Source organism: Hordeum vulgare, chromosome 6H (genome assembly GCF_904849725.1).
Source record: "Hordeum vulgare subsp. vulgare chromosome 6H, MorexV3_pseudomolecules_assembly, whole genome shotgun sequence".
NCBI lineage: Eukaryota > Viridiplantae > Streptophyta > Magnoliopsida > Poales > Poaceae > Hordeum > Hordeum vulgare.
This window is the reverse complement of record NC_058523.1, coordinates 128,877,921-128,902,293: the sequence shown is the minus strand read 5'-3', so window position 1 is coordinate 128,902,293 and position 24,373 is coordinate 128,877,921. Positions and strand designations below refer to the sequence as shown.

The 24,373-nt window shown below is 44.7% G+C and overlaps 1 protein-coding gene across 2 annotated transcripts; it reads right to left on the bottom strand.

Moving 5' to 3' along the window:
• Positions 1–500: 500 nt before the first annotated feature.
• LOC123403773 (shewanella-like protein phosphatase 1) lies at positions 501–10,310 on the bottom strand. Of its 2 annotated transcripts, XR_006611555.1 has the most exons (11): positions 9,964–10,307; positions 9,563–9,666; positions 3,386–3,499; positions 3,101–3,316; positions 2,658–2,793; positions 2,341–2,513; positions 2,128–2,219; positions 1,973–2,042; positions 1,527–1,628; positions 1,206–1,327; positions 501–908 (listed from the first exon to the last, which is right to left on the bottom strand). XR_006611555.1 is itself a non-coding variant. In XM_045097685.1 (10 exons), exons 1-9 carry the CDS (start codon positions 10,166–10,168, stop codon positions 1,542–1,544), a joined length of 1,197 nt encoding a protein of 398 aa, XP_044953620.1. In that variant the 5' UTR covers positions 10,169–10,310; the 3' UTR covers positions 501–908; positions 1,527–1,541. The 2 variants fall into 2 exon arrangements, 1 of the variants encoding a protein (XP_044953620.1); XM_045097685.1 differs by lacking the exon at positions 1,206–1,327 and having other exon boundaries at positions 9,964–10,310.
• Positions 10,311–24,373: the final 14,063 nt, after the last annotated feature.

The following is a 24,373-nucleotide window of genomic DNA, read 5'->3' as shown; positions in this document are numbered from 1 at the left end:
GGAAGAATGGGAGGAGGAGGAAGAAGGAGCGTGGGGGCGAGCAGGCCGGTTGGCTGGCTGGTCGGCCACTTATCGGCCAGGCCAAAGCCGATTGGCCACTAATCGGCCAGGCCAAAGCCGATTGGCCAGCCTTCGAGCGAAAGCATAAGGGGCAACGTGGTCGGCCCAATAGTCGGCCTCCACGTAGCCGAGTGGGCACTAATCGGCTCCACCAGGGCCGAGAGGGTCTTATCGGCCACTCCTGGGCCGAAAAAATCCAATCGGCCACACCTAGGCCGAGGCCACTACATTTTTGGAAATTTTCTAAATAGCCCAATATTTTTCAAAAAGAATAAAAAAAATATTTTAAAAAATAGCCAATTGCACATGGTTTGTTTTTCTGAACTAGTGTCGAATCTAATTTTCACATAATTTAATCCATATAATAAGCAAATTGGTCAGAATTTTAATTTGAACATAGATACACAGCGTCATTCATATTAATCAAACCTACCCAAACATAACAAATGTTCAGCCACCATTGCATAATTAATGGATATCACAATAGCACCGTAGCATACATATACCAGTACCACTGTAGCAGCACTCATTTGACATCTTAAATCTTTAACATCATCAACATCATGAGATCTCTCAACATCATAGACGGTAACTTTCCAGGTGAAGGCCAGTTGAGTTGTTGGCAAAGTACAAGAAGTGAAATGCCCATATTGTGCCCCCCTCCATGCGTATGGCCCACACAACTTTACTCCTGTTCCTATGGATGAGTGCCCACCCGTCCTTCACTTTCTGATGAAGACTTGAATATGATAACAGTGTTGCTGCTCATGATGTACTATGATGTTCCTTGGCTCATGAGCAAACTGATACTTTGCGATGTAATACTGAGTGAACAGTCTTGGAAAGCACTGAAAAAGAAGATATTCAAATATTTGTTGTCCACTGAGTACATCAAACTTTAAATACCACTCCGTTTTCTGCATTTTCTTTAAGATGTATTCTGGAGTTGTTCTTGCTAATTGTAACTTACACACTCGGGTTTTACATGGTGGATTCAATCATCGAATTCAAATTGGCTACTTTTCGAGACCTTATCTTTCAGTAGGGGCATATAGTGAGAAGTAATTTCAAGTTTTTGAAGTTAGATGATTGAATCGCACAAGCTCAAAGGGGTATGCAGTTTTGTCAACAGGAAATGTACTAACCATTACGGAAAGCCGTGGTATTTTTGGATGTATATATGTCCTGAAGAATTTTGTCAACCAGGTGTCCACCCAAAACTGTCTTGTATAGTATCTTTTCCAGTAAAATGCTGGCTATTATATACCTGCAATTACATACTTATTTCATTCATGAATTTTTCAGGCATGGCAAGTGATGAATAAAAATGAAATTTTATAGGTTTCCAGTAACAAATTTGTGTCCCAACAAATAATAAAAAACTCTTATTTTTGCAGATTCTTTGAAGAATAATTTATCCAGTTTTGGGGATCAATAAGAGAAGAGATGAATTTAAGAGTGCTTACATAAATTTCGAGGTTTCATAAATAGTCCAACACTTCCATCTCATCATATGAGTCCCTCTGGCCCTTTAGAACTCTTGGTCTGTCATTGACTATTTCTAGGACCTAGCCATTAGAGTTGAACATCAGACACCAAAAAAGTTTTGTACGAAATCCTTATCATTAGAGAATACGGAAAACATATTTATGTGCATCAACATATTGAATTTTATTAGTCAGGCAGGCTTAGATTTTCGAGAAAAAAAGTCAATTCTTCAATAAAACTGGAAAATATATCATGATGTTACTGCAGATAGTACATATATGATGCGGCAGACCTAAATAATTAACCACATTATGGATTTATAAAATTAATCCTAACGTAGAAAACACTAAATGTTTGTCGAAGATCACAAGACTTGGGACAAAACAAAGGATGTCATGAATTAGGCCAAAAGTAATAAATTTACCTCTGGTCTCGAATGCAGTACACCATAAGACATGCCCACATCAACACACCAAACTTTACCATCACATTTGCTGGGAGCAAAGAGACAGTCATCTATAGCTTATTGGAGAAAATATTGGTATATCTTATCTTTACCCAATTTAGAACAATGTATACCAATTCACTCCACGAGTCTGGGGAGTGTGTCCTACGACCATTCCTTTAGCTCCAACAGATTTCAATGTTTGTTCAGCGATAATAGAAGATAGCTGAAAAACAAAAGAAATTGTATAATAATTATGTCAAGAATATGATGACAGATTAGCAACTGACAAACATTTTCAATTGTGAAAAAGGAAATCATATGTTTAGTGGATTGGATCTTCTCACATCCCAAGAACGCCGTGTCCTTTCGACTGAATCTTGAGAGTAGAAACGAGTCCATACTACACTGTCATATCCTCTTGTAGCTATGAAGGGGAGATCCGTATCATCGTTGTCTTCACTTGAACCTTGCATCCAATTCGACACTTCCTTGTTGATGCGTTCAATCCCGTATTCAACTATGGAGTTGAAATGGACTTAGATCTTAGACAACACATACAGAAATATGTGATATCAACTGTAACATACTAGGTGTTTTTTTTATATTAGAAGCAGAATTGTAAACGCCAAGCTCAAATCACACGATCTCTTGAGCGACTCACCATGATGGGGAAGAAGGCCACCATGGCAAAACATCCAGTCATTGACATTCAGGACAACAGGATGTCGTGCCAATTCGCAAGCTAATGGTCCGCCTTGCTTAAAAAGTGATGCTCTTGCAGCTAACCCTTTATTTTTCTGTCTCGGCATTCAGAGGGAAATATCTCAGAAGCAGAAGAGAATACATCATTACCCATTTGTTGAAGACTATTCATCGAATGAAATGCTGCTAGTTATTTCTTTTATTTTCATTTTGTTGTGGATTTGAGATGTACTTACCGATGTACTACAATTAGAAATGCACTCCCTCTGTACTTTAGCTACTCCAGCGACCTATATTCTGGTACAGAGGGAGTACATATTACAATATGGAACTTTGTATATCCTAATGTGGTTAACTGAACAAGTTCAGTCATTCTTCATTGACAGCCAAATGCTTTCTTACCTTGACAAAGTTCAAAGGAAGCCAGTCACCATTAGGGGACGCCCGATATTCTTCCTTCCACCTTTGTGAAACATTAACCCAGTTGAGGAAAGCATCATCCCAGTTGCCATCAAATTCCTCCAGGTATTCCAGGAAGCGTATACACTCATCAAATGATCCTGGATCGACGTACCGGAAATCACCTTCCACATTCATGGTTTCATGATTCCCGTTTACCTAACATTTTGTTTTGGAAGTATTACAAAGTTGTGGAGTACTTAGTAGGACATGTAGTAGTGATCAAACCTGAAACACAGCACCGCCTTGAGATTTTGCTTGCACATTCAGTGAACTCAACAGGGACAGTATTGCGATTTCATCTTCTCCCCGGTCAAGGATATCCCCAACTTGAACCAGAACCTGTACGCAATCACATCAAGCATATTTTTTAAAAACAAAAAAAACAAGCTTACAAGCACATCACACATTTTTCTAAAACTATAAAAATTTAGACACACTCCGCCTGAGAGCAGTAAGTTGGAGAGAATTATGTTCACCTTGTATTAGATTAACACAATGGTACACTTATATACAAGAGGTCCACTCACCCCTATAACTTAGGCACGCAGGCCATGTTGATCCTAAAATTGAGGATCTACACATACACATGTACAGGTATTCTAACACCCCCCCCCCCCCTTCAGCCGGAACTCCGTGTGCAAGGACGTTGAGGCTGGACCAGAATTCATGAAATACGGTGATGGTAGTCCCTTCGTGATGATGTCCGCGTACTCTGATGAGGATGGAACATGCAAGACACGAACTTCGCCAAGTGCCACATGATCTCGGACGAAGTGTAGATCAATCTCCACGTGTTTAGTGCTTTGGTGTTGCACTGGGTTGCAGGCGAGGTACGATGGACTGATATTGTCGCAATATACAAGTGTGGCACGACGAGGTGGATGCCGGAGCTCGTGGAGGAGTTGGCGTAGCCAACATGTCTCGGCAACGCAATTTGCTACGCCGCGGTACTCAGCCTCAGCACTCGATCTGGAGACGGCGGGTTAGCGCTTGGAGGACCATGAGACGATGTTAGAGCCGAGAAAAACACAAAACCCAGACGTTGAGCGGCGGGTGCCCGGGCAGCCGGCCCAATCGGCGTCGGTATATGCAACTAGATCGGACCTAGAAGCTTTGTAGAGCTGAATGCCGTAGTGAGGTGTGACATGAAGATAGCGTAGGATGCGTTTGACGAGCTGCATGTGAACATCGCGAGGTGCATGCATAAACAGGCACACCTGCTGAACCGCATAGGAAATGTCGGGCCTGGTGAGTGTTAGGTATTGCAATGCGCCGGCTAAGCTCCTGTATTTGGTGGGATTGTAGAGAACAGCACCCGAGGAGGAAGATAGCTTTGAGCTAGTGTCGATGGGTGTGGAAACCGGCTTGCAGTTGAGCATTTTGGCTCTCTCAAGAATCTCGAGGGTGTACTGTTGTTGGCACAAAAAGAGACCCGAGGGGTTTGGTGTGACATTGATCCCAAGGAAGTGGTGTAGATCACCCAAGTCAGACATGGAGAATTCGGACTTGAGTGACTGGATGACAGAGTGGAGCGTTTGTGGTGAACTTGCGGTGAGGATAATGTCATCTACATACACTAATAGGTATGCAGTGGTGGATGCGCGATGAAGAATGAACAATGAGGAGTCACTTTGGGATGCCTGAAACCCGAGAGAGAGCAAAAAGTTCTTGAAGCGAAGAAACCACGTTCGTGGTGCTTGTTTGAGCCCATAAAGAGACTTACGGAGTAGGCAGACGTGATCGGGAGGAGAGGGGTCAATGAAACCCGCCGGTTGTGAGCAGTAGACCGTCTCATGGAGATCACCGTGTAAGAAGGCGTTCTTGACATCCAGTTGATGGTAGGCCAAGAGTTGGAGGTGGCAAGACTCGGAACAACGCGAATCGTGGCAGGCTTCACCACCGGACTGAATGTTTCATCATAGTCCACGCCTTCTCGTTGAGTGAAACCACGGACCACCCATCTGGCTTTGTAACGAGCGAGGGAGCCGTCCACATTGAACTTGTGCTGAAATATCCACTTCCCCGTTACCACATTAACACCTGCAGGCTTAGGCACCAAAGACCACGTAGAGTTGTTCATTAGAGCATTATATTCATCTAACAATTGCTTGGCGCCAATGGGAATCTTTGAGGGCAGATTTGTATGTGGGAGGGATAGGTGATATGGAGGAGGAAGTAGTGTGGGCGAGGAATAGGCGTTTTGGCATGCAGAACCCGGCCTTCGAGCGTGTGCGCATGGAATGATTATTTTTGGTTGGTGCGACAGGGACGGCTTGGCGCGGGCGACGCGGAAGAGGCGTAGTGGGCGGCTCAGAATCCGAGGTAGATTGTGTGGGACCCGGGACAGGCAAGTCAGGAGGGTCAGGTGCGGAAGACGAGGTGGATCCGGTGGGCTCGGTGGAGCAGGTGGGAGTGGCGATCTTCGAGGAAGATGCGGGAGTGGCGGCAGGTGCGGGAGACGGGGTAGGTGGTGTGCACGTGTCGACGACAGGAGGGGTGGACGGCGCCCGAGACGCGGAGTGGGTGGGTGGCGGGCGATCCGAGCGAATAGGGTGGGGCTGACGAGGCGATGGCACGACAGGGGCAGTTGCGGGATCCGAGGCTGCTGAGGTAGGTGGGATCCATGCTGTAGGATTGTCTGTGGACGTGATGGTTTGTGACATGGGTGTGGAGGGTTCGTAGGGAAAAATTGTCTCGTCAAAAATGACGTGCCGGGAGACGATCACAGTGCGATTTTGGACGTCATAGCAACGGTAGCCTTTGTGTTCGAGGGGATAGCCCAAGAAGATGCAGCGGGTGGAGCGAGGGGAGAGTTTGTTTGCTACCGTGGCGGTGATGTTTGGAAAGCACAAGCAGCCGAAGACCCTGAGGTGATCATACGCTGGAGGTGAGCCGTATAGGAGATAGTGAGGTGTGTGGTTGGCGATAGAGCGGGATGGTCGGCGGTTGAGAAGATAGGTGGCAGTGTGAAGAGCTTCGACCCAAAAGGGTGGGGTGAGGCGTGCTTGAAAGAGGAGTGTGCGAACGATGTCGTTTGTAGTGCGGATGAGGCGTTCGGCTTTACCATTTTGAGGAGAGGTGTGAGGGCATGAGAATCGGTAGACAATGCCATTGGTGGAGAAGAAGGAGCGGAGGGAGGTGTTGATGAACTCGCCGCCATTGTCGCATTGAATGCTTTTGATGGTATGAAATTGCGTGTGAACGTATGTGAAGAAACGAAGTAAAACCGTCGACGTGTCGGATTTGTGGCGTAATGGAAAAGACCACGAGTAGTGGGTGTAATCATCAAGTATAATGAGATAGTATTGAAAACCAGAGAAGCTTACAACTGGGGATGTCCACAAATCACAATGAATCAAATCAAATGGCGCCGACGATTTGCTAAGCGAGGAAGAAAAGGGGTGCCATGGTTGTCGACCGAGCTGGCAAGCAGTACAAGGGGCATGCGGCGCCTTATTACATGAGCTAAGGAAATCTTTAGACAACGCGGAGAACGACGGAGCGCCAGGGTGTCCGAGACGCTGGTGCCAGATATCCGACATGGAAGTGGTGGCGGTGAGCGCAGTAGGCCAGGTGGTGCGGGAGCCGAAGAGAGGGTAGAGGCCATCGAAGCTAGTGGAGATCAGGAGCACCTTCCGCGTGCGAAGATCCTTCACAATGAAACCATAGGGGTAAAATTCAACAGAGCACAAATTATCGCGAGTAAATTGCAGAACGGAAATGAGATTAGTGACGATGTTTGGAGAAACAAGAACGTCGCGGAGAGTGAAAGGGGTTGGGGAGAGGGTTGTGGAACTAGTAGCGGTGATGGGGAGACGATGCCCATTGCCAACAAGAACAGTAGACGGAACAAAATGCTTTAACGAAGAACTAGACGAGGAGAGGATACCTTGGTTGCCGGTGATGTGGGATGAGGCACCGTTGTCGAGGAACCACTCGGGTGGTGGGGCGGCAGAGGTAGCACCGTGACTGTGGGCGGCGTTCAACATGGCGACGTGATCCCATGATGGCGGTGGAGGTGGGTAGTAGAGCGCCGACGGGTAGTGGGTGGCAGGCGGCTGGGGCACCGGATGCTGGATCGGGTAGGCATGGGCATGAGATCCCGGGCGAGGCCCGAGAACACCAGCCGCGTTGGGGGGCACCCAACCGGGGCGCGGAGCAGGGAGAGCCATGCCATATGGAGCGAAGTAGCCGATGAAGGGAGCCGTCGGTGGAGCGGGAGCGGGAGCGCGGCCACGACCCCTGCCACGACCACGTCCGCGGCCGCGGCCACGGTCACCACCGTCACCATTGCGGTCGCCGCGACCAGACGGTGGAGGTTGATGAGGTGCGCTCTGGGAGCGATCATAGCCGCGATCGTTGGAGCGATCGCCCTGACCACGGCCACTGCCGCCAGAACTGGTGGAGCCGGATGAACCACCGCTGTGTAGGGCGAACGCCAAGGCGCCCTCCTCGGCGGCGCGCTAGGTCATGGACTCCTCTGCCAGTGACCCGGGAGAGAACGACGTCGAAGGGGAGCGCCTGGTCGCCAAGGACGACGCGAATGGTGTCGAGGCGCTTGTCGAGGCCATGGAGGAACTGCGTGGTGAGATCAATCTCAGAGACGGGGTGATCAATATCGGCAAGGCCATCCGTGAGAAGCTTCATGCGGCGGGCATACTCCAGGACGGGAAGATCACCCTGTTTGAGATTGCGATATTGGCGATTGAGGATCATAAAGCGCGCGGCGCGATTGGAGAGGAAGTAATCCTAGATCTTCTTCCAAATGGCGAAGGAGGTGGTGGCACCGACCACTTGATCCACCATGGAGTCGACGAGTGTGGCGTAGAGCCAGAGGGCGACGTGGACATCGAGCTCAAGGTACTGGGCGTAGGCGTTGGGAGGAGGTGGGTGATCAAGGAGATAGGTGACGCCGTAGCGGACGAGAACCATGAGGAAGAAGGACTTCCGCTTATGATAATTGTGATCTGCAGGGTTGAGGAGGAACTTGATGTGGTTGGTGATGTGATCATTGAAGATGGGGTGGCGGGGCGGCGGTGGGGCGGCCGGAGGCGTGGAGGAGAAAAGCGGGGCAAAGGTCGACCGAGGGGCGACGGATCCGGTCGCCAGGGAGGCGACGACAGAGGTTGCGGAGGAGGCCGCGGAGGAGGCAGAGGTGGCTGGGGCGGCCGGTGTGGTAAAGAGCAGAGGGGCCGGAGAGGAGCCGTCGTGGGCGGTGTCGCCGGTCGCAGGGGAGGAGCCGGACGCATCCATGGGGAGGGTAGCCTGGTGTCTGATACCAAATTGGAGAGAATTATGTTCACCTTGTATTAGATTGACACAATGGTACACTTATATACAAGAGGTCCACTCACCCCTATAACTTAGGCACGCAGGCCATGTTGATCCTAGAATTGAGGATCTACACATACACATGTACAGGTATTCTAACAAAGTAGAGAACACAGTGTACTAAAGTAGTGCTTTGGCTCCCCTTAAAGCCTGAACTACGAAACCATCCATGTTAACCATACACTTTTCTAAACCCGTTTGACCTGAAATCGTCTGATTTCTATAATGTTTTGCATTTATCGCCTTTGAAATATATGTAAAAATTTCCTTATGTAAGAAAATGCTATGAAACAGCAACCTGCATAACGTCGTCCCAAAATATGACTATTTGTATCCAGTGCAAAAAACAAAATTAACAAGAGACATTCAGTTATCTCTCGCTTTTTTGTTTGGAAGGAAAGTGATCATATTAGTAGAGGAAAATACTATTACAGAATTTTTTTGGAGCCTTTGATAGTTAAACAAAGCTTCAAACCTTATCCACTACGGTGGTTTGGGACCTCCGAAGTTTTGACAAATTTCAAAATGTTACTGAGAGCAAGGACTGCTATAGAATGAGAACTTGCGAGGATTCATTAATAAATATAATTATTTATGTCAAACAAAAAATATATAAGTAATCTTTATCTATTTTCATTTTTCCGGCATACACAAAAGTCCTATTGTTTTGAACTCTGTGGGTTATAGTTTCAGAGCATTCCCTATACCTACGATCTTTTACAGTTTTGGGGAACCCCAAAATGCAGAACCATTAACCAAAAGTGGGCTAGAGTTCAGGTCAAACGGTTGTAGAACATTCAGAATCAAATATAGATACAGACTTTAGGATTTTAGTCTATCCAAGCACCATAATTTAGGATTCAGAATGGACCATTGTCTATTATTAACAAGACCATTATCTACTAAAAAAAGGGTGAAAAACTAAGATGCCCTACATTTTGGCAAGGAGGTTACGAAGGCTATTCTACAAGAAAGCGCTATCTAGCCAATACATTAACAAGAACCTAGAAATGGAAATGTAAAAAAGACACGGATAATAAAACTTGGAATGTGGTGTAAGCGTAGAAGTACCGTCTGCCCGCCTGTCCACACATGACAATCTGATTCCGCGCTCAGGACGCCGGCCATCACTAGAGCAGCCCTCGTTTGGTGGAGATCACCATGGAGGTCCCCAACTGCAGCGCAAAGTTCATGTTCAGACGCCATCAAGAAACTACTGTCAATGTTCAAGGCACAAAACCCAGTTTCATTTACTCTTCTTCTCTTCTATTGGCACCAAATTAATTAACAAAAATAGATGATCGAGCACATGTGTGGCTGTGGCAAGGAAGAATTAAGATCAGGCAGGAAGCTGGCAAGTGCAAGAGCCATGTAGTATTACAAAATACACAGAGCTGTCTATATATTACTCTATTTCTTCAGAACGAGAAAAGGAATCAGAAAGACACGATGATAGGCGAGCATACACGTACCAGCGACAATGCGGCGGCCGGGGGCGGAGACGAACGTGGGCGGGTCCCCGGAGACGATGATCGGTCCCCCGGCTGCCGCCGCCGCACGGCAGGAAAAGGAGCCGCCGTCCCTCTGCTGCCTGCTGGGACAGACGACAGAAGTCGAGGAGGTCAGGCCGGAGACGGCCGCCGTGCGCAGCCGCAGCCTGAATGGAAGGACGGCCATGTCGCGGCAGGTGGTGGCGGCGGGTCTGTGTACGTGGCTGCCAGTCGGCCAGGTGAGCTAGAGAGCCGAGAAGATGAGCGTGTGCGCGCGTGCGTACGCTGTAAAAAGTGTGGAGTGAAAGGGCTCCGCCTTGATCTTCTTCTCAGCCAGTCATTTGCGGATGACTGTCTTCGCCGGTTCGCCCGCCACAGCGCGTCTCCGAGTCTCGGGCTCTCGGATACCGGCTTGGGCCACAAAGGCACACTCTCTCTATACGGGCTTCTGCCTCGGAGTCAATAGGAGTAATAATTTAACAAAAAACGCTCCTTGAGAGCCTCCCAAGGGTACTTGAGGGTGGGCTGAGATACGTGTCGTGTTCTGGATGCTTCTTTCAAATTGTTATTTTCTGCATGCGTTTTTAGCTTTATGAATGAATTTTTTTGGATTTTTTCGGCTTTTCAGTTTTTCATCTGTCTTTCTTAATTTTTGAACAAAACAAATACGCGATAAAACACTTTTTCCCCGTGAGACTCAAGCCCGTGCTTTTTAGAAATGAAAAATGTATTTTATTTTATTTTTCTTTCGCGAGAGGCACGTGTCTCTCAAAAACAAAAAACACATGTTTTTTTTTGTAAGAGGCGTAGTTTTGCTTTCGCGAGAGACGCTGATTTGCTTTTATGAGAGGCATGGCTATACCTCTCGGATACGAAAAAAACACATTTTTTCCTTCGGCGCTAAGTATGGCTTTGCTTTCACGAGAGGCATGAATTTTGCTTCCGTAGGAGGCATAGTCGTGCCTCTTTCGTGAAGGAAAAAATAAACATGCTTCCAATTCGGTTTTCTCGTCTGGTTTTCTGTGATATTCTTTTGTCAAAATCTATCAAGTTTTGAAGTTTCGCGCGAGGAATCTAACCATGAAAACGGTTTGAGATTTAAATGCACGGTTTAAAAGATAAAGCATTTTAAATAAAATATCTATAAAAAAAACTTACTGTCATGACAAGTGGTGCATATGGAAAGATGGGAGTGATCTTTGCAAAGAATGCTCTTTAGTTTGTGTTTTCGACAATTGATGCCTCTTTTGGCTCCCAGAAGGTAACAACTATTACTTTTTAAAAATGAAAAGGGAAATGATTACAATCGGTAGGCAGATTACACGTAGAGTTACGTCGCATGCGCAACCATTAGGTACAAGTTTGATTAGGCGAAGCACAATCTCTAATCGGGCAGCCATGACCCTCACCTACCACCTTGACAATTTTTTGCAACATCATGTGTGTTGTAGAAATCCTTTCGAAACAACAACTATGTTATAAAAAAATTCACCCGTGCAATTGCATGTTGTGCCAAGAATAAAATTGTCCAACTTGATCGGCTTATAGAACGACATGCACGGATCCGAACGAGTTAGCTGCCATGGCGTCAAAATTTTATGCAAACATGTACACGTCACAAGATCTTTGCTGCAACAACCAACCCAGGCGACCGGCGGAGAAAATTTCGGATCACACCCTCCCGAGCCGCCCGCGCGAGGCGGCCGGGAGGCGCCTCGTTTCTTCACCGTCGGTTCCTCTCTCTCCCTCGCCTTCCTCTGTACCGCCACAGTACATGACCGGGCAAAGCCCGGTCAGCGCCGGCGGCGGCTGGTATCCTTTGTCTCCTCGTGCGGCAGCTCGTCGCGGGCGGATACATCGCATTTGGATGTGGTGCTGTTGCGGGGCATCACTGCGTGGCTGCACTCCGACGTTGGTGCGTCAGTAGTGGCTTGGCTGTGTAACAGGTCGCGGCCGGGCGACACCGGGAGGTGGCGGTCGTCCCTAGTTCCAGCCGACTTCCTCCGATCTAGGCCATGGCAGGCATGCGAGGCACACCGACGGCCAGCGGGGCTCCTGGTGACCAGCTGTAACGCCCAAGATGTGATCCTATCCTTATTTTAGCATGAGGGCCTCGACAGGGATAGCAGCGCATCTCGTCGTTTCGCAAGAATGGATATCGTTACAAGTACATGTATTGAAGATATGAATATATGAAATTGGCTTACACTCGCCACAAGATACATCAGAATCACAACAGTACAATACATATAATCATCATGTAGAAGAGCAGTGTCCGTCTACGGACGAAAACAAATGATAAAAGAACGACGGTCATCCTTGCCATCCCAGGTTGCCGGCGTGGAACCCATCCTAGATCGATGATGAAGAAGAAGAAACTCCAAATGAATAACCATTGCGCTCACGTCTTAATATCACGTTACCTGTACCTGCAACTTGTGTTGTAGAAATCTATGAGCCACATGGGACTCAGCAATCTCATTTCCAAAGGTATCAAGACTAGCAAAGCTTAATGGATGAGGTATGGTTAATGTGGTGAGGATGCAGCAGGCGACTAAGCATTTATATGAGGTGGCTAACTTACGAGTACAAGAATAAGAGGGGGAATGATCTACGCATAACAGACGTGAACTACTGATGATCAAACGAATGATCCTGAACACCTACTTACGTCAGACATAACCCCACCGTGTCCTCAATCGGAGAAGGAGCTCACGAAAGAGACAGTCACGGTTACGCACTCAGTTGGCAAGTTTTTATTAAGCTTACTTCAATTTATCTAGAACCGGATGTTAAACAAAGTTTCCACGTTGCCACATAACCGCGGGCACGGCTTTCCGAAAGATTTAACCCTGCAGGGGTGCTCCAACTAGTCCATCATAAATTACCATAAGCCGCATAGAAATCCTCGATCATGAAACTCGCGATCTCTTCGGACTCCTTAATGGAAAACCTCAACTCTGAGATTACCCAAAGCATCACCGGAATCCCGATGCACAAGACATTCGTCAAAGGTAAAAACTAATCCAGCAAGGCCACCCGGTGTGTCGACGAAACCAATAGGAGCCGCGTATCTCGTTCTCAGGACATAACCGCGGGCACGGCTTTCCGAAAGATTAAAAGTTACGGTCGTTTTAATATCTAGCTTTTTCCTGAAATACTAAAATCGCAAAACCTAAAAAAACTAACGGGCCGAAGTTGTGCAAACGGGCTAAAACTGGGCATCGCACGGAATATCAATATTGCAACAGGGGCGAGGGATAACCGGACTCACCAGGCCACTTGGGTCGGCTCGGGGGAGGAGGCAGGCCGACGTCCCGGCTGGGCCTTGGGACGAAGGGGCGGCGGAGCTGGGCCTGACGCAGGGAGGCGCTGCTGGGCCAGCTGCTCGCCACGTGAGGGCAAGCGCTGGAGGCACCTCGTTGTGCTCCTTCCGCGTAGAGGAGGAGGCGATGGAGCAGATCTCGTGCTCGAGGCCGTCGATGGTGGCCGCCGAGGGGGGGGGGTCGATGCTCGGGACGGGCGGATCTATGGCGACGGGCTCCATTTCCGGCAATGGAGGCACGACGGTGGGGCTCTGGTGACCTGCATCCATTAGAGAGAGAGGGCTTGGGCATGAGGGAGGAAGAAGAACGACGAGGGGAAGAGAGGTGCGGCACGGGGCTGGCCTGGTTCTCTGGAGGGCGGTGCTCCGGCGCCCAGGTGCGCGGCGGCGAGGGGCTCCTGCGAGGAGAGGGCGGCTGCGACCAGGAGTGGGAGGAGCCGGGGCTCGGGGCAGAATGGGCCGGCGACGGCGCAATCCGGGCCGAGATGGGCTCAGGCGGGCCCAACCCGGGCTCCACGGGCTGGCGGCTGGAGGAGAGAGGAAGGAGGCTGGCTATGGCGGATGGGTGGTGCGGATCCCAAGGCAGGGGCTAGTGTTTCCATTAGGGGCAGGTTAGGGGAATCTATTTATAGGAAGGGGCTAGGATTTGCGGAATTTCGCACCAATTTCGACCGTAGGATCGGAATCGGGCTATCCTGGTCGCGGGTAGGGGCTAGGTGGCTGTGTAGAGTGGCTAGGTTGAGAAGAGAGGGAAAATGGGCGACCCGGCAACGATATTTAAACCCCCGAAAATGTGTGACGATAAACCGAAGACGGTGCCGCTACGGCCGACCGTTCGGGTATCAAACGGACTCTGATTGCGACGAAATTTGGCAGACGACCTACCTATATTAAAATAAGACCGCACGCCAATTTTCGACTCAGTCCGAGAATATTTTTCGGACACTTTTAAAAACAATATTTTATCAGTGTCACGTGCGCGTGCGTGTGTGGTTGGTCTCAAAACGGTCAGCGATGAAAACGGGAAGAACCGATAACTAATAACGGGTGCAGGTTTGAAAAATGGCGGCAACGCGGTGCCGATGCAATGCGGATGATGCGATGATGAATCCGACAGGCAAACGAACCACACGACGAGAATGGAACAAAAGGGGAATCTTCTCGAACGTTGGTCTCGGGCTGTCACACCGGAGGCTTGGCCTTCTCTCGCTAATGCTCAGACGAGGGCCCGTCCGGCGGTAGGCTAGGTCGTGGTGGAGCTCCCGTCTTTGGTGGCGGTGGCTTGCCTTGATCTGGTTCTGCCGGATCTTGACCCTAGCTTTCTTCTTCTGTCAAGTCATCCTTCTACCGGATGTTGACCTCTTGGATCTAGCACCTGACAAGTTCCAGTCTTCCCAGTCGGAGATCTATATGGATTGGCGTATGCCGCCCCTCGATATGTAGATCGGAAAAGCTCCGGTCGCACGCGCTCTTATTATCAGCCATACACGGCCTTAGGAAGGCGTGATGCAAAGCTTCGCTCTCTTATCACTACCATGGGACATGCCCAAGTCAAGATTTCCAAGACATTGATGGAGGTGGGAAAAGTCATGACGGCTGCGATTGGAGGTCTTGAAGCTTGAGTGGAAGGATATATTGAATGAAATAAAGTTTGTGTACCAGATGTATCATGACTTGTTTCAATGGCCTCGGCAAGCGGGGGCAACAACACTGGGAGACTGCATTTTTGGTGGTGCTCCTCGAGTACCGAGTCTCGATTCCCAGGATGAAAACCCTAAGGTCTAGCCTTTATTGATTGTACCTCGCAATGGTCTTGTTGAAGGCATTGTTTTTTGGGTGAATTCGGACTTTCTCCGGGGTGAAAGCCCAAGATCTTCAATCGGACAACGACAACGCTTGTGCTTTGTTTCCTTTTTGAAGGCGTTGCTTTTGGAGAGCCTATTTTGTATTTCGGGTGTTGTCTTTGGTGGTGGTTAGAATGTTGTTGCGAATGACTATTCATTGTGGCGGGGTCTTTTTTCCTTTCCCTTTCTTTTGTTCTTTTTATTTTCTATTTTGGTTGTGTGTATCCTTCATGTCTTTGGACATCTTGTTGATACAGAGGCCGGATGTAATTGGTATCTTCACGATATTAATATATTTTCTTTGTCGAAAAAATGTACACGTCACAAGGAACTATAGGTATGGATGAGGAGACTTCCTATTTGGCGATCTGCCCGCCAAATAGGGAGTAAGGTGCAGCCCCTCCCCTAGCAAGCATTCTTGGGCCGGCAAGTCCGGGAGGCGGGACTCCCCAATTTTTTTTCTTTCCTTTTTTCTGCCTTTTTCTTTTAGAAAAATCAGGATCTCAAAAGTTCCCACTATAAAAGTTAGATAAATTTGAAAACAATAAGGTTGAGAAATTATATAAAATATCTAAATTAAAAAATATTCAACATTTTTAAAAATGTTCACGAATATCATAAAATGATCATAGATTCAAAAATTGTTCATCATTTTGAAAATTAAAGAAATAGTATGATACTCACAAAATGTTCCTGACTTTAAAACAATGTCAACAAATTCCAAAAATTGTTCATGATTTTTATAAAATGTTCACAAAAACAAAGTATAATGCGCAAAAATTTCAAGAAAAGTATGAATTCAAACAAAGTCCAATGATTCAAACAATCCTCATACAATTAAGAAATGTTTTTATTTAAAATATATGGATTTTATAAAGTGTCCCCAAGATTTAAAAATGTTGCTCTTTTAAAAATCGTTCATGAGTTAAAAAATTGCTCATAATTTAAAAAACAATGTTCCATAACTTGTAGGAGATGTTTACGATTTCAAAAATGTTCCCCTATTTGTAAAGAATGCTTGTGAATTTGAAAATACTTTCACGATTTCAAAGGATGTTCATGATTTCCAAAAAATGTTAACGATTTAAATAAATGTCCATGAATTTGAAAGATGTCCAAGAATAAAGTGAAAATTAAAATGGAAAAAAGAAGAAAAATAAAAAGGAAATAGTAAAAGAAAAATGAAAAAGAAAAAAAATAAGAAAAGGAAAAAAATAAGATAAATAAAGAAAAACCAGAATAAGAAAAAAAAGGAAACTCCAAAGGGCTCCTTTGATTCAAAGTAATTCTATAAAAAAATTGAAGAATTGAAACCCTTAGAATTTTTTTGGAAGTTGGTCCTTCGATTCATAGGATTGAATCCTATAGGAATTTTTCCTATGAAATCTTTTGTGCTACATTTCATAGAAAATCTAATATTCACTCCAACCTCCTTTTACAATTTATTTATTTTCCTATGGTATCAAACACTCCTTGCTAATTCTATAGGATTCAAGTGGGCATGTCATTCCAATCCTATACTTTTCCAATTCTATGTTTTCATAATCCTGCGAATCAAAGAGACCCTAAAATCTACCCAAAATCAGAGTGATAAAACTAGACTGGGTATGCAAGATAAAGTTGGGAAGAGGTCAAAGAAGCTCTCTTTCAAATGTTATCTAAAAAACTTTAGACCTAGATGGTTTTCTAGTGCATTTTTTCTAAAGGCACTATGATTTGTGTGACGATGAAGTTACTAGATTGATCATTAGAGTATTTGATGTAGAGGATTCACCGGAGGAGATAGAACCATACAATTTAAAAAGTGGAGGGAAAGTGCTATGCGGCTCATCCTTGATCTTCTTCTCACGTATTCATTTGCCAATGTATTGGGGCCTCGGACCCTCGGGGAGGGTTAGACCTCCCCATCAACACTTTGTGCGCCAGTGTGCTTCTCTAGCGCATAATAGGGGAGCGGCGCATGAGTATCGCCGCGGTAGTTTGTTTGCAAAATATCCATAAATTTAAACAAAAGTTGTTCATTTTTTCCCTATAAAATGCGTTTTTTAAAAAAGATTGTGAATTACAAATCTGAAAAACTTTACAAATTTGTAATAAATGTTCTCATTTTTAAAATAAGTTCCTGGGTTTGAAAATGATCATGGATTTGAAATCCAAGTTAAAGAAATTTGAAAATATTCATATATTTAAAAACATCATGGATTTGAAAAAGTTCACAAACGTTAAGAAATGTTCATTAATTTGAAAATATCTGTGGTTTTCAAAAAGTTCCCAAATATTGAAGTGTTCATAAATTTGAAAAAATGCAGATTTGAAAATAAAGTAAAAGATTTAAAAATGTTCATGAATTTGTAATAAAATTTATGGATTAGATAAAATGTTCATGAAATTGGAAATAATCAAGGAATTTGAAAAAATATCACAAAATTGAGAAAACTTAACCAATTTGACGAAGGATAATAAGTTTAAAAAGTTCATGAATTTGAAAGAAAATGATATAATCTGTCCTGCAAAAAACTTCAGTAAAAACCGCTGCAACCTTTTAGCTGGTTACCAAAAACAGTAAGAAAAACCTACAGGGGCCAGCCCATATAGGAACAGCATACGTGAGACATGAGCGCTTTCTACAGTTAATGTGTTAGTGACATGTCGAGTGCCAAATCTCTCGGGTGCCGGCTTGGGTCATAGAGTCTCTCTCTCCCTCTCGCTCGAAATATATGACCTTTCTATTCCACAGTAAAAAAAAATTAAGGGCTTCCTTGATTCGTCAGATTTATAAGATGCAGAAATATGTACTACTTGAAAAGAACATATAGTTTTATCTTACATCTTTTTTTTCCTTCCTGCCACCTCTTCGTCGTCCTTCCACTCTCCGCCAATTGTCTTTGGCTTTCTATCCCTTTGGTAACCAATAAACTAGATCAATTATGGTACAACAATAAATTCACAATCCATAAACACATTATATCTTATGGTAACACCTAATACCCGTCAGACTTCTTTGATAACCCAATGAATAACAATAAATTAATGGTCCGTAAGCAAATAAATCCTGATATCTCTACTTGCCTAAATATAAGTAAGACTTCTTTTCTGCCGCATTGGTGTTTCGCTCCAGATTTCGTCCGGTCTTCCTTCTTCACTATTTCTTTTTTTCTATATAAGCAAAAACGGGTTTTTGTCATGATGACTCCTGGCCTACAGGCCCTCCGAGACCCGCTCACGTTCTCAAACCCCCTTACGCCACCCCCAAAAAACTCTTGCCCTTTCTTCTAGGCGATCTCATCTCCTGGATCTAGCGACACCATAGCCCACAAAATCCTGATGCCCGGGAGAACCTGTCGGTGCCCCGCACAAACTCTTTCCCTCTCCATAAAATCCTACCCGCCCCCATCCAAACCCCTCAACCGTCGCCAGCGAAGTGCGCAACGAGATGGCGCTCTACCCCATCTCTGAGTCTACATTCAAAACACGATGTATTTTTTGTTATTAGGGTAACTTTTCTACAAAAATTGTTAGCATTCAAAAAAATGTTCACATTTAGAAAATCATGGTTTGAAAAAAAAACGTATGTGACATTTAAAAATATGCTATACAATGTAAACATATATTCATGTAATTCAAATAAATGCTTCGTACCATTGAAAACATATACATTACAATTTAAAATGATATTCACGCATTTCAGAATTATGTTTGTGATATTCCTAATAAATGTTTATATAATGTAAAAAAAAACCTGGATAGCTTAAAAATGTTTTGTATCATGCAAAAAGTGTTTCAGTATTTATTTGGAAAATATTTAAAACATATTCTAAAAATGATAAAAACATGCATAAAATTGCTTAAAATGTATTTAATTTTTTGTAATTGTATAAAAATGTTATAGATATATACGAAAAATTTACGATGTGCATGAAAAATAGACATCCAAAGATATATTTGAAAAAACCGTTAGTATTTCTTTTTAAATAAATATATTTTAGAAAATGTTTCTTATATATGTACAATATGTACGAAAAAATATGTATGTGTTGAAGAAGAAAATAAAAGGAAAGGCAACGTAAACCATGAAAATCGAAGAAAGAAACAAAAAATATCATTTGCTAGGCAACTAGCCTTGTGCAAGAGACAAGCCAGAGGTACGTTTCGCAATAAGTGAGATATGGATCTTGCGCATTGCCACAACATCTCTCTCTCTCTCCCCGCTTCTTCTTTGTGTTTCTCTCCTCGCAACCTATGTCCTTTCTCAAAAAAATTGAGGGCCTCTTTTATTTGGGAAATTTTTGTTTTGCCACTCTAGATTATGATTATTTTTCTTATGTCATTCTAGATTTTGACATTTCGTTTTTGTCACTCTTAGATTTTGACAATTATAACAATTGCCATTTAGTGGCAAAAGCAAAAGAAATTTATTTTACTTTTGTCACACTTAGCTTTTGATAATGATTACAATTGCTACTCCAAAACTTTTTGTTTTTGCCACGAAATGACAATTCTGATAATTGTCAAAAACTAAGAGCGACAAAAGTAAAATGTCAAAATCTAGAGTGGCATAAGAAAAATTGGTAAAATCTAGAGTGTCAAAAACGATTTTCCCTTTTTATTTGTGGGTTTTGCGAAATGCATAAATAGGACCAAAAACACGGACATGTAGTGGCATGTCACCCTGAATTAATGTGGGAGATTTATTGTGCGCAACAAAAATATAGGATTTTAAGGTCGGAGTGGATCATGATTTTCCTATAGAAACAAGTAATAGGACTCCTAACAAAAATGTTATATGGAAAGAGGGGCTTGTAAATCCAGATGGAGAAAATACCAAGTCTCATTTGAGCCTCCGACTATAATTTGCCCTTGTTAAATCTTAAAGTTTATAAATTGTTCCGTGTTAACTTTGGCATAGTTTTAGATAATGTTATAAATGTAGCCTAGGAATTTATAATCTTTCATTTTACATGTTCCCAATCGGCAACACCCCCCGCTTTCATGATTTTGCGTCTACTTTTTGAAACTTCGAAGATGCAAAATCACCCCAAGAACCAAGATCAATGCGTGAAGAGTGCTAAAAAGTAGTCCATCCACTCACTATTATAAGATGTTCTAACTTTTCTAAATTGAATGTATGTATACATATTTTAATTTATTCGTTCATTTATTTCATCTTATATATAGTTTACATTAAAATATTCAAAACATCTTATAACAGTGAACGGAGGGAGTAAGAAATAAAAAGAAATAATTTCTATTTCTATATTCCTATGCAGTGTACCAATAAGAACTATTTAAATTGAAGCTCACGGCTCAAACATGTTAAATTGTAAGAAATGGAACCGTTGGATCACATATATCTGATGGCCGGAAATGCGTGGATCATATATATTTCCACGCACAATATATACGCAGTTTCATAGCTACAAGTGCCTCGGTGTTTTCTTTTTGCAGTTTTGTGCTGGTAGTTTACCAAGCTGACTGCTTGGTATCATAGTATTTTTTAGCAAGAATCATTTAATTTGAAGAAATATTTTCTTTGTAAACAAATATAAGACATTTATAATAGATTACTACTTTCTCTGTTTTTAAATACTCAACAGAGGGAGTACAATACAGTAAAAACTAAATCGAAATTTCTGCTAATGCTACGTTCCCAGCAGGACCATCCGCTAGGTCGTTTTCAGCGAGTGGCCGCGGGGCCCAGCATGGTGCAGACATGGGCGACCCACATAGGAGCATCGGAGGAGTCGCGGCGCTCGAAAGCGACGTTCAGCTGCACAGCACCGGCACCCCCGCGTGGGCCATGAAAGGCACGTAAAAGAGCACGACGCGCGGGCGCGGCAAAGCAATCAGTGGAGGCGGAGAGACGACGTCTGTCCCTACCTCCATACACGTACGTGGCGTGTTCCCGTACGAATGCTTCTCCGTTTCTTTATCTTGACAGGCTGACTGACAGAGATCCTTCTTCAAGACGAGTTTTTAAAAAGGAATACGTGTCTCAGTTCTTTTAGAATATATATATATATATATATGTATATACATATATATATATATGTATATATGACGTCTCTACATCTGAACAATACACGCAATCATTTTATTAAATATCAAAAAGATTTTATAAAATAATACATCATCTTACTGAAGTCTACTTTTTGACAACACCTGTCGCTATTCTTATAGCAACTCCAACCGACCGACCCAAACGAACACGTGTTATGTGTGCATTTTGTCCGTCTTGATCAGCCCGACGAACATCCGTGTCCGTTTTTGTAATTGGGCCGACGCTTGCGTCCAACTCGACCATGACCCATTTTAGGGCGAATTAAAAAATAATAATAAACATTTTGAAAATATAGAAACCATTAATTAAATATATAATGCTGACATCAAAGGTCGACGATAGTCCACGTTACATCAAACATAAAATTTAATAAACTAAAAATGAGGAGGCATGTTGCCCTAGGCGTCCTCCTACTCGTCGTCGTCCGGGCCGGTGAGGTCGATCAGCGTCGGCGTCGGGCCAGCCCATGGGAAGGCCGTCTCCGAGGCGACGGCGACGTCATCCGCCGGTGATTACACCGACGCTCGCTAGGCAACACGTCGCTCCTCCTCCTCAGCTTTGGCCTCGCGCTCCATCAGCTTGATCCGCTCGGCCTCTGCGCCCTCCTCCGACACCGCCGATGCCATTAGTGCTCCAGGTAGACCGCCTCATGCTTCGGCGTTGCACCCAACAAGACGGGTGGCGTGCTGACGCACTCGCACACCACCTCGTCCAAAGCGTACATCTCGGGTCTGAGGACCAGCGACCCTGGCTCGGTGAGGGACGGCGGGACCAGCGGCGGCACGACGCATTCGCCGGCACCGGAGAGCGCCATGGCCTCCGCCAGCTGCTTCTGGTAGGCCGCGTCCTCCTCCTTCTCACTGAGGCGCGCTTCCTCCTCACTTGCATGCAGGACGGATGCCAGCGCGTTCTGGTACGCGATCTCCGTTGCCTCGTCTTCTTCTCGCACGACGAGGGGCGGCGGCGGTCCAGCCACCACATCGCGGACGCCATGTTGCTACTTCTCAAACAACAACGCTAGAAATTGACACATTGACGGAGATTGGGCTTGCGTTGGTTTTTCCCTTGAAGAGGAAAGGGTGATGCAACACAGGAGCAGTAAGTATTTCCCTCAGTTTGAGAACCAAGGTATCGATCTAGAAGGAGGGTCTCGTCAAGTCCAAAGTACCTGCACAAACACAAACAAGCTTGCACCCAACGCTTCAAAGGGGTTGTCAATCCCTTCAAGATTGTTTGCAAAGTGAGATCTGAAGGCGGAAAGTGCAACGAAGTAAAAAGTGTAAGGCTGAAAATATGGTGTGGAGTAGACCCTGGGGGCCATAGTGTTCACTAGAGGCTTCTCTCAAAATAGCAAGTATTACGGTGGGTGAACAAATTACTGTCGAGCAATTGATAAAACCGCGCAAAGTCATGACGATATCTAAGGCAATGATCTAGCATATAGGCATCACGTCCGAGACAAGTAGACCGATACTTTCTGCATCTACTACTATTACTCCACACATCGACCGCTATCCAGCATGCATCTAGTGTATTGAGTTCATGACGAACAGAGTAACGCTTTAAGCAAGATGACATGATGTAGAGGGATAATATCAAACCAATGATGAAAACCCCATCTTTTTACCCTTGATGGCAACAACACGATACGTGCCTCACTACCCCTTCTGTCACTGGGTGAGGTCACTGCACGGTATGAACCCAAAACCAAGCACTTCTCCCATTGCAAGAATCATAGATCTAGTTGGCCAAAAAAAACCCACAACTCGAAGAGAATTAAAAGGATATGAAATCATGCATAAGAGAGATCAGAAGAAAATCAAATAAGATTCATAGATAATCTGATCATAAATCCACAATTCATCGGATCTCGACAAACACACCGCAAAAGAAGATTACACCGGATAGATCTCGATGAAGATCACGGAGAACTTTGTATTGAAGATCCAAGAGAGAGAAGAAGCCATCTAGTTACTAGTTATGGACCCGTAGGTCTATGATGAACTACTCACGCATCATCGGAGAGGTCATGGTGTTGATGGAGAAGCCTTCCGTGTCCGAATCCCCCCTCCGGTAGGGCACCAGGACGTGCCCCAGACGGGATCTTGCGGAGACAGAAGCTTGCGGCGGCGGAAAAGTGATTACGATGCTCCCCTGATTTTTTGGGAATATTTGGGAATTCATAGGCGCAAGATCTAGGTCAGGGGACCTCCAGGGGGCCCACAAGCCTGGATGGCGCGCCCCCTGGCCACGGGGTGGAGGCTTGTGGGGCCCCTGGTGCTCCTCTGGCTTGCCCCCAAGTCCTCCAATCTTCTTCCGTTCCAGAAAAAATCTTTTCGGGGATTTTCTTCCGTTTGGACTCCGTTTCAAAATCTCCTTTGAAAGGTGTCAAAAACATGAAAAAAAAAACAGGAACTGACACTTGGCACCGAGTTAATAAGTTAGTCCCAGAAAATAAATAAAAGGCATGCAAAACATCCAAAGTTTGACAAGATAATAGCATGAAACCATCAAAAATTATAGATACGTTGGAGACGTATCAAGCATCCCCAAGCTTAACTCCTGCTCGTCCTCGAGTAGGGAAGTGATAAAGAATGAATTTTTGAGGTGGAATTTTACCTAGCATAGTTGTCCTTTGCAAATTCTTTCACGTGGCATGAATGTTCAGATCCGTAAGATTCAAAACAATAGTTTGCTATTGACATGAAAACAATAATACTTCAAGCAAACTAGCAAAGTAATCATGAACTTTCAAAATAAAAAGGCCAAAGAAAGTTATCCTTACAAAATCATATAGTCTGGCTATGCTCCATCATCCTCACACAACTAATGTAAATCATGCACAACCCTGGAATTGGCCAAGTAATTATTTTCACACTCTTACTTTCTCAAACTTTTTGTAACTATCACGCAATACATGAGCGTGAGCCATGGATATAGCACTATAAGTGGAATAGAGTGTGGTGGTGGTTGTGAGACAAAAAGGAGGAGATGGTCACATTGACTCGGCGTATCAATAGGCTATGGAGATGCCCATTAATAGATATCAATGTGAATGAGTAGGGATTGCCATACAAGAGATGCACTAGAGCTATAAGTATGTGAAAGCTCAAAAGGAAAACTAGTGGGTGTGCATCCAACTTGCTTGCTCACGAAGACCTAGGG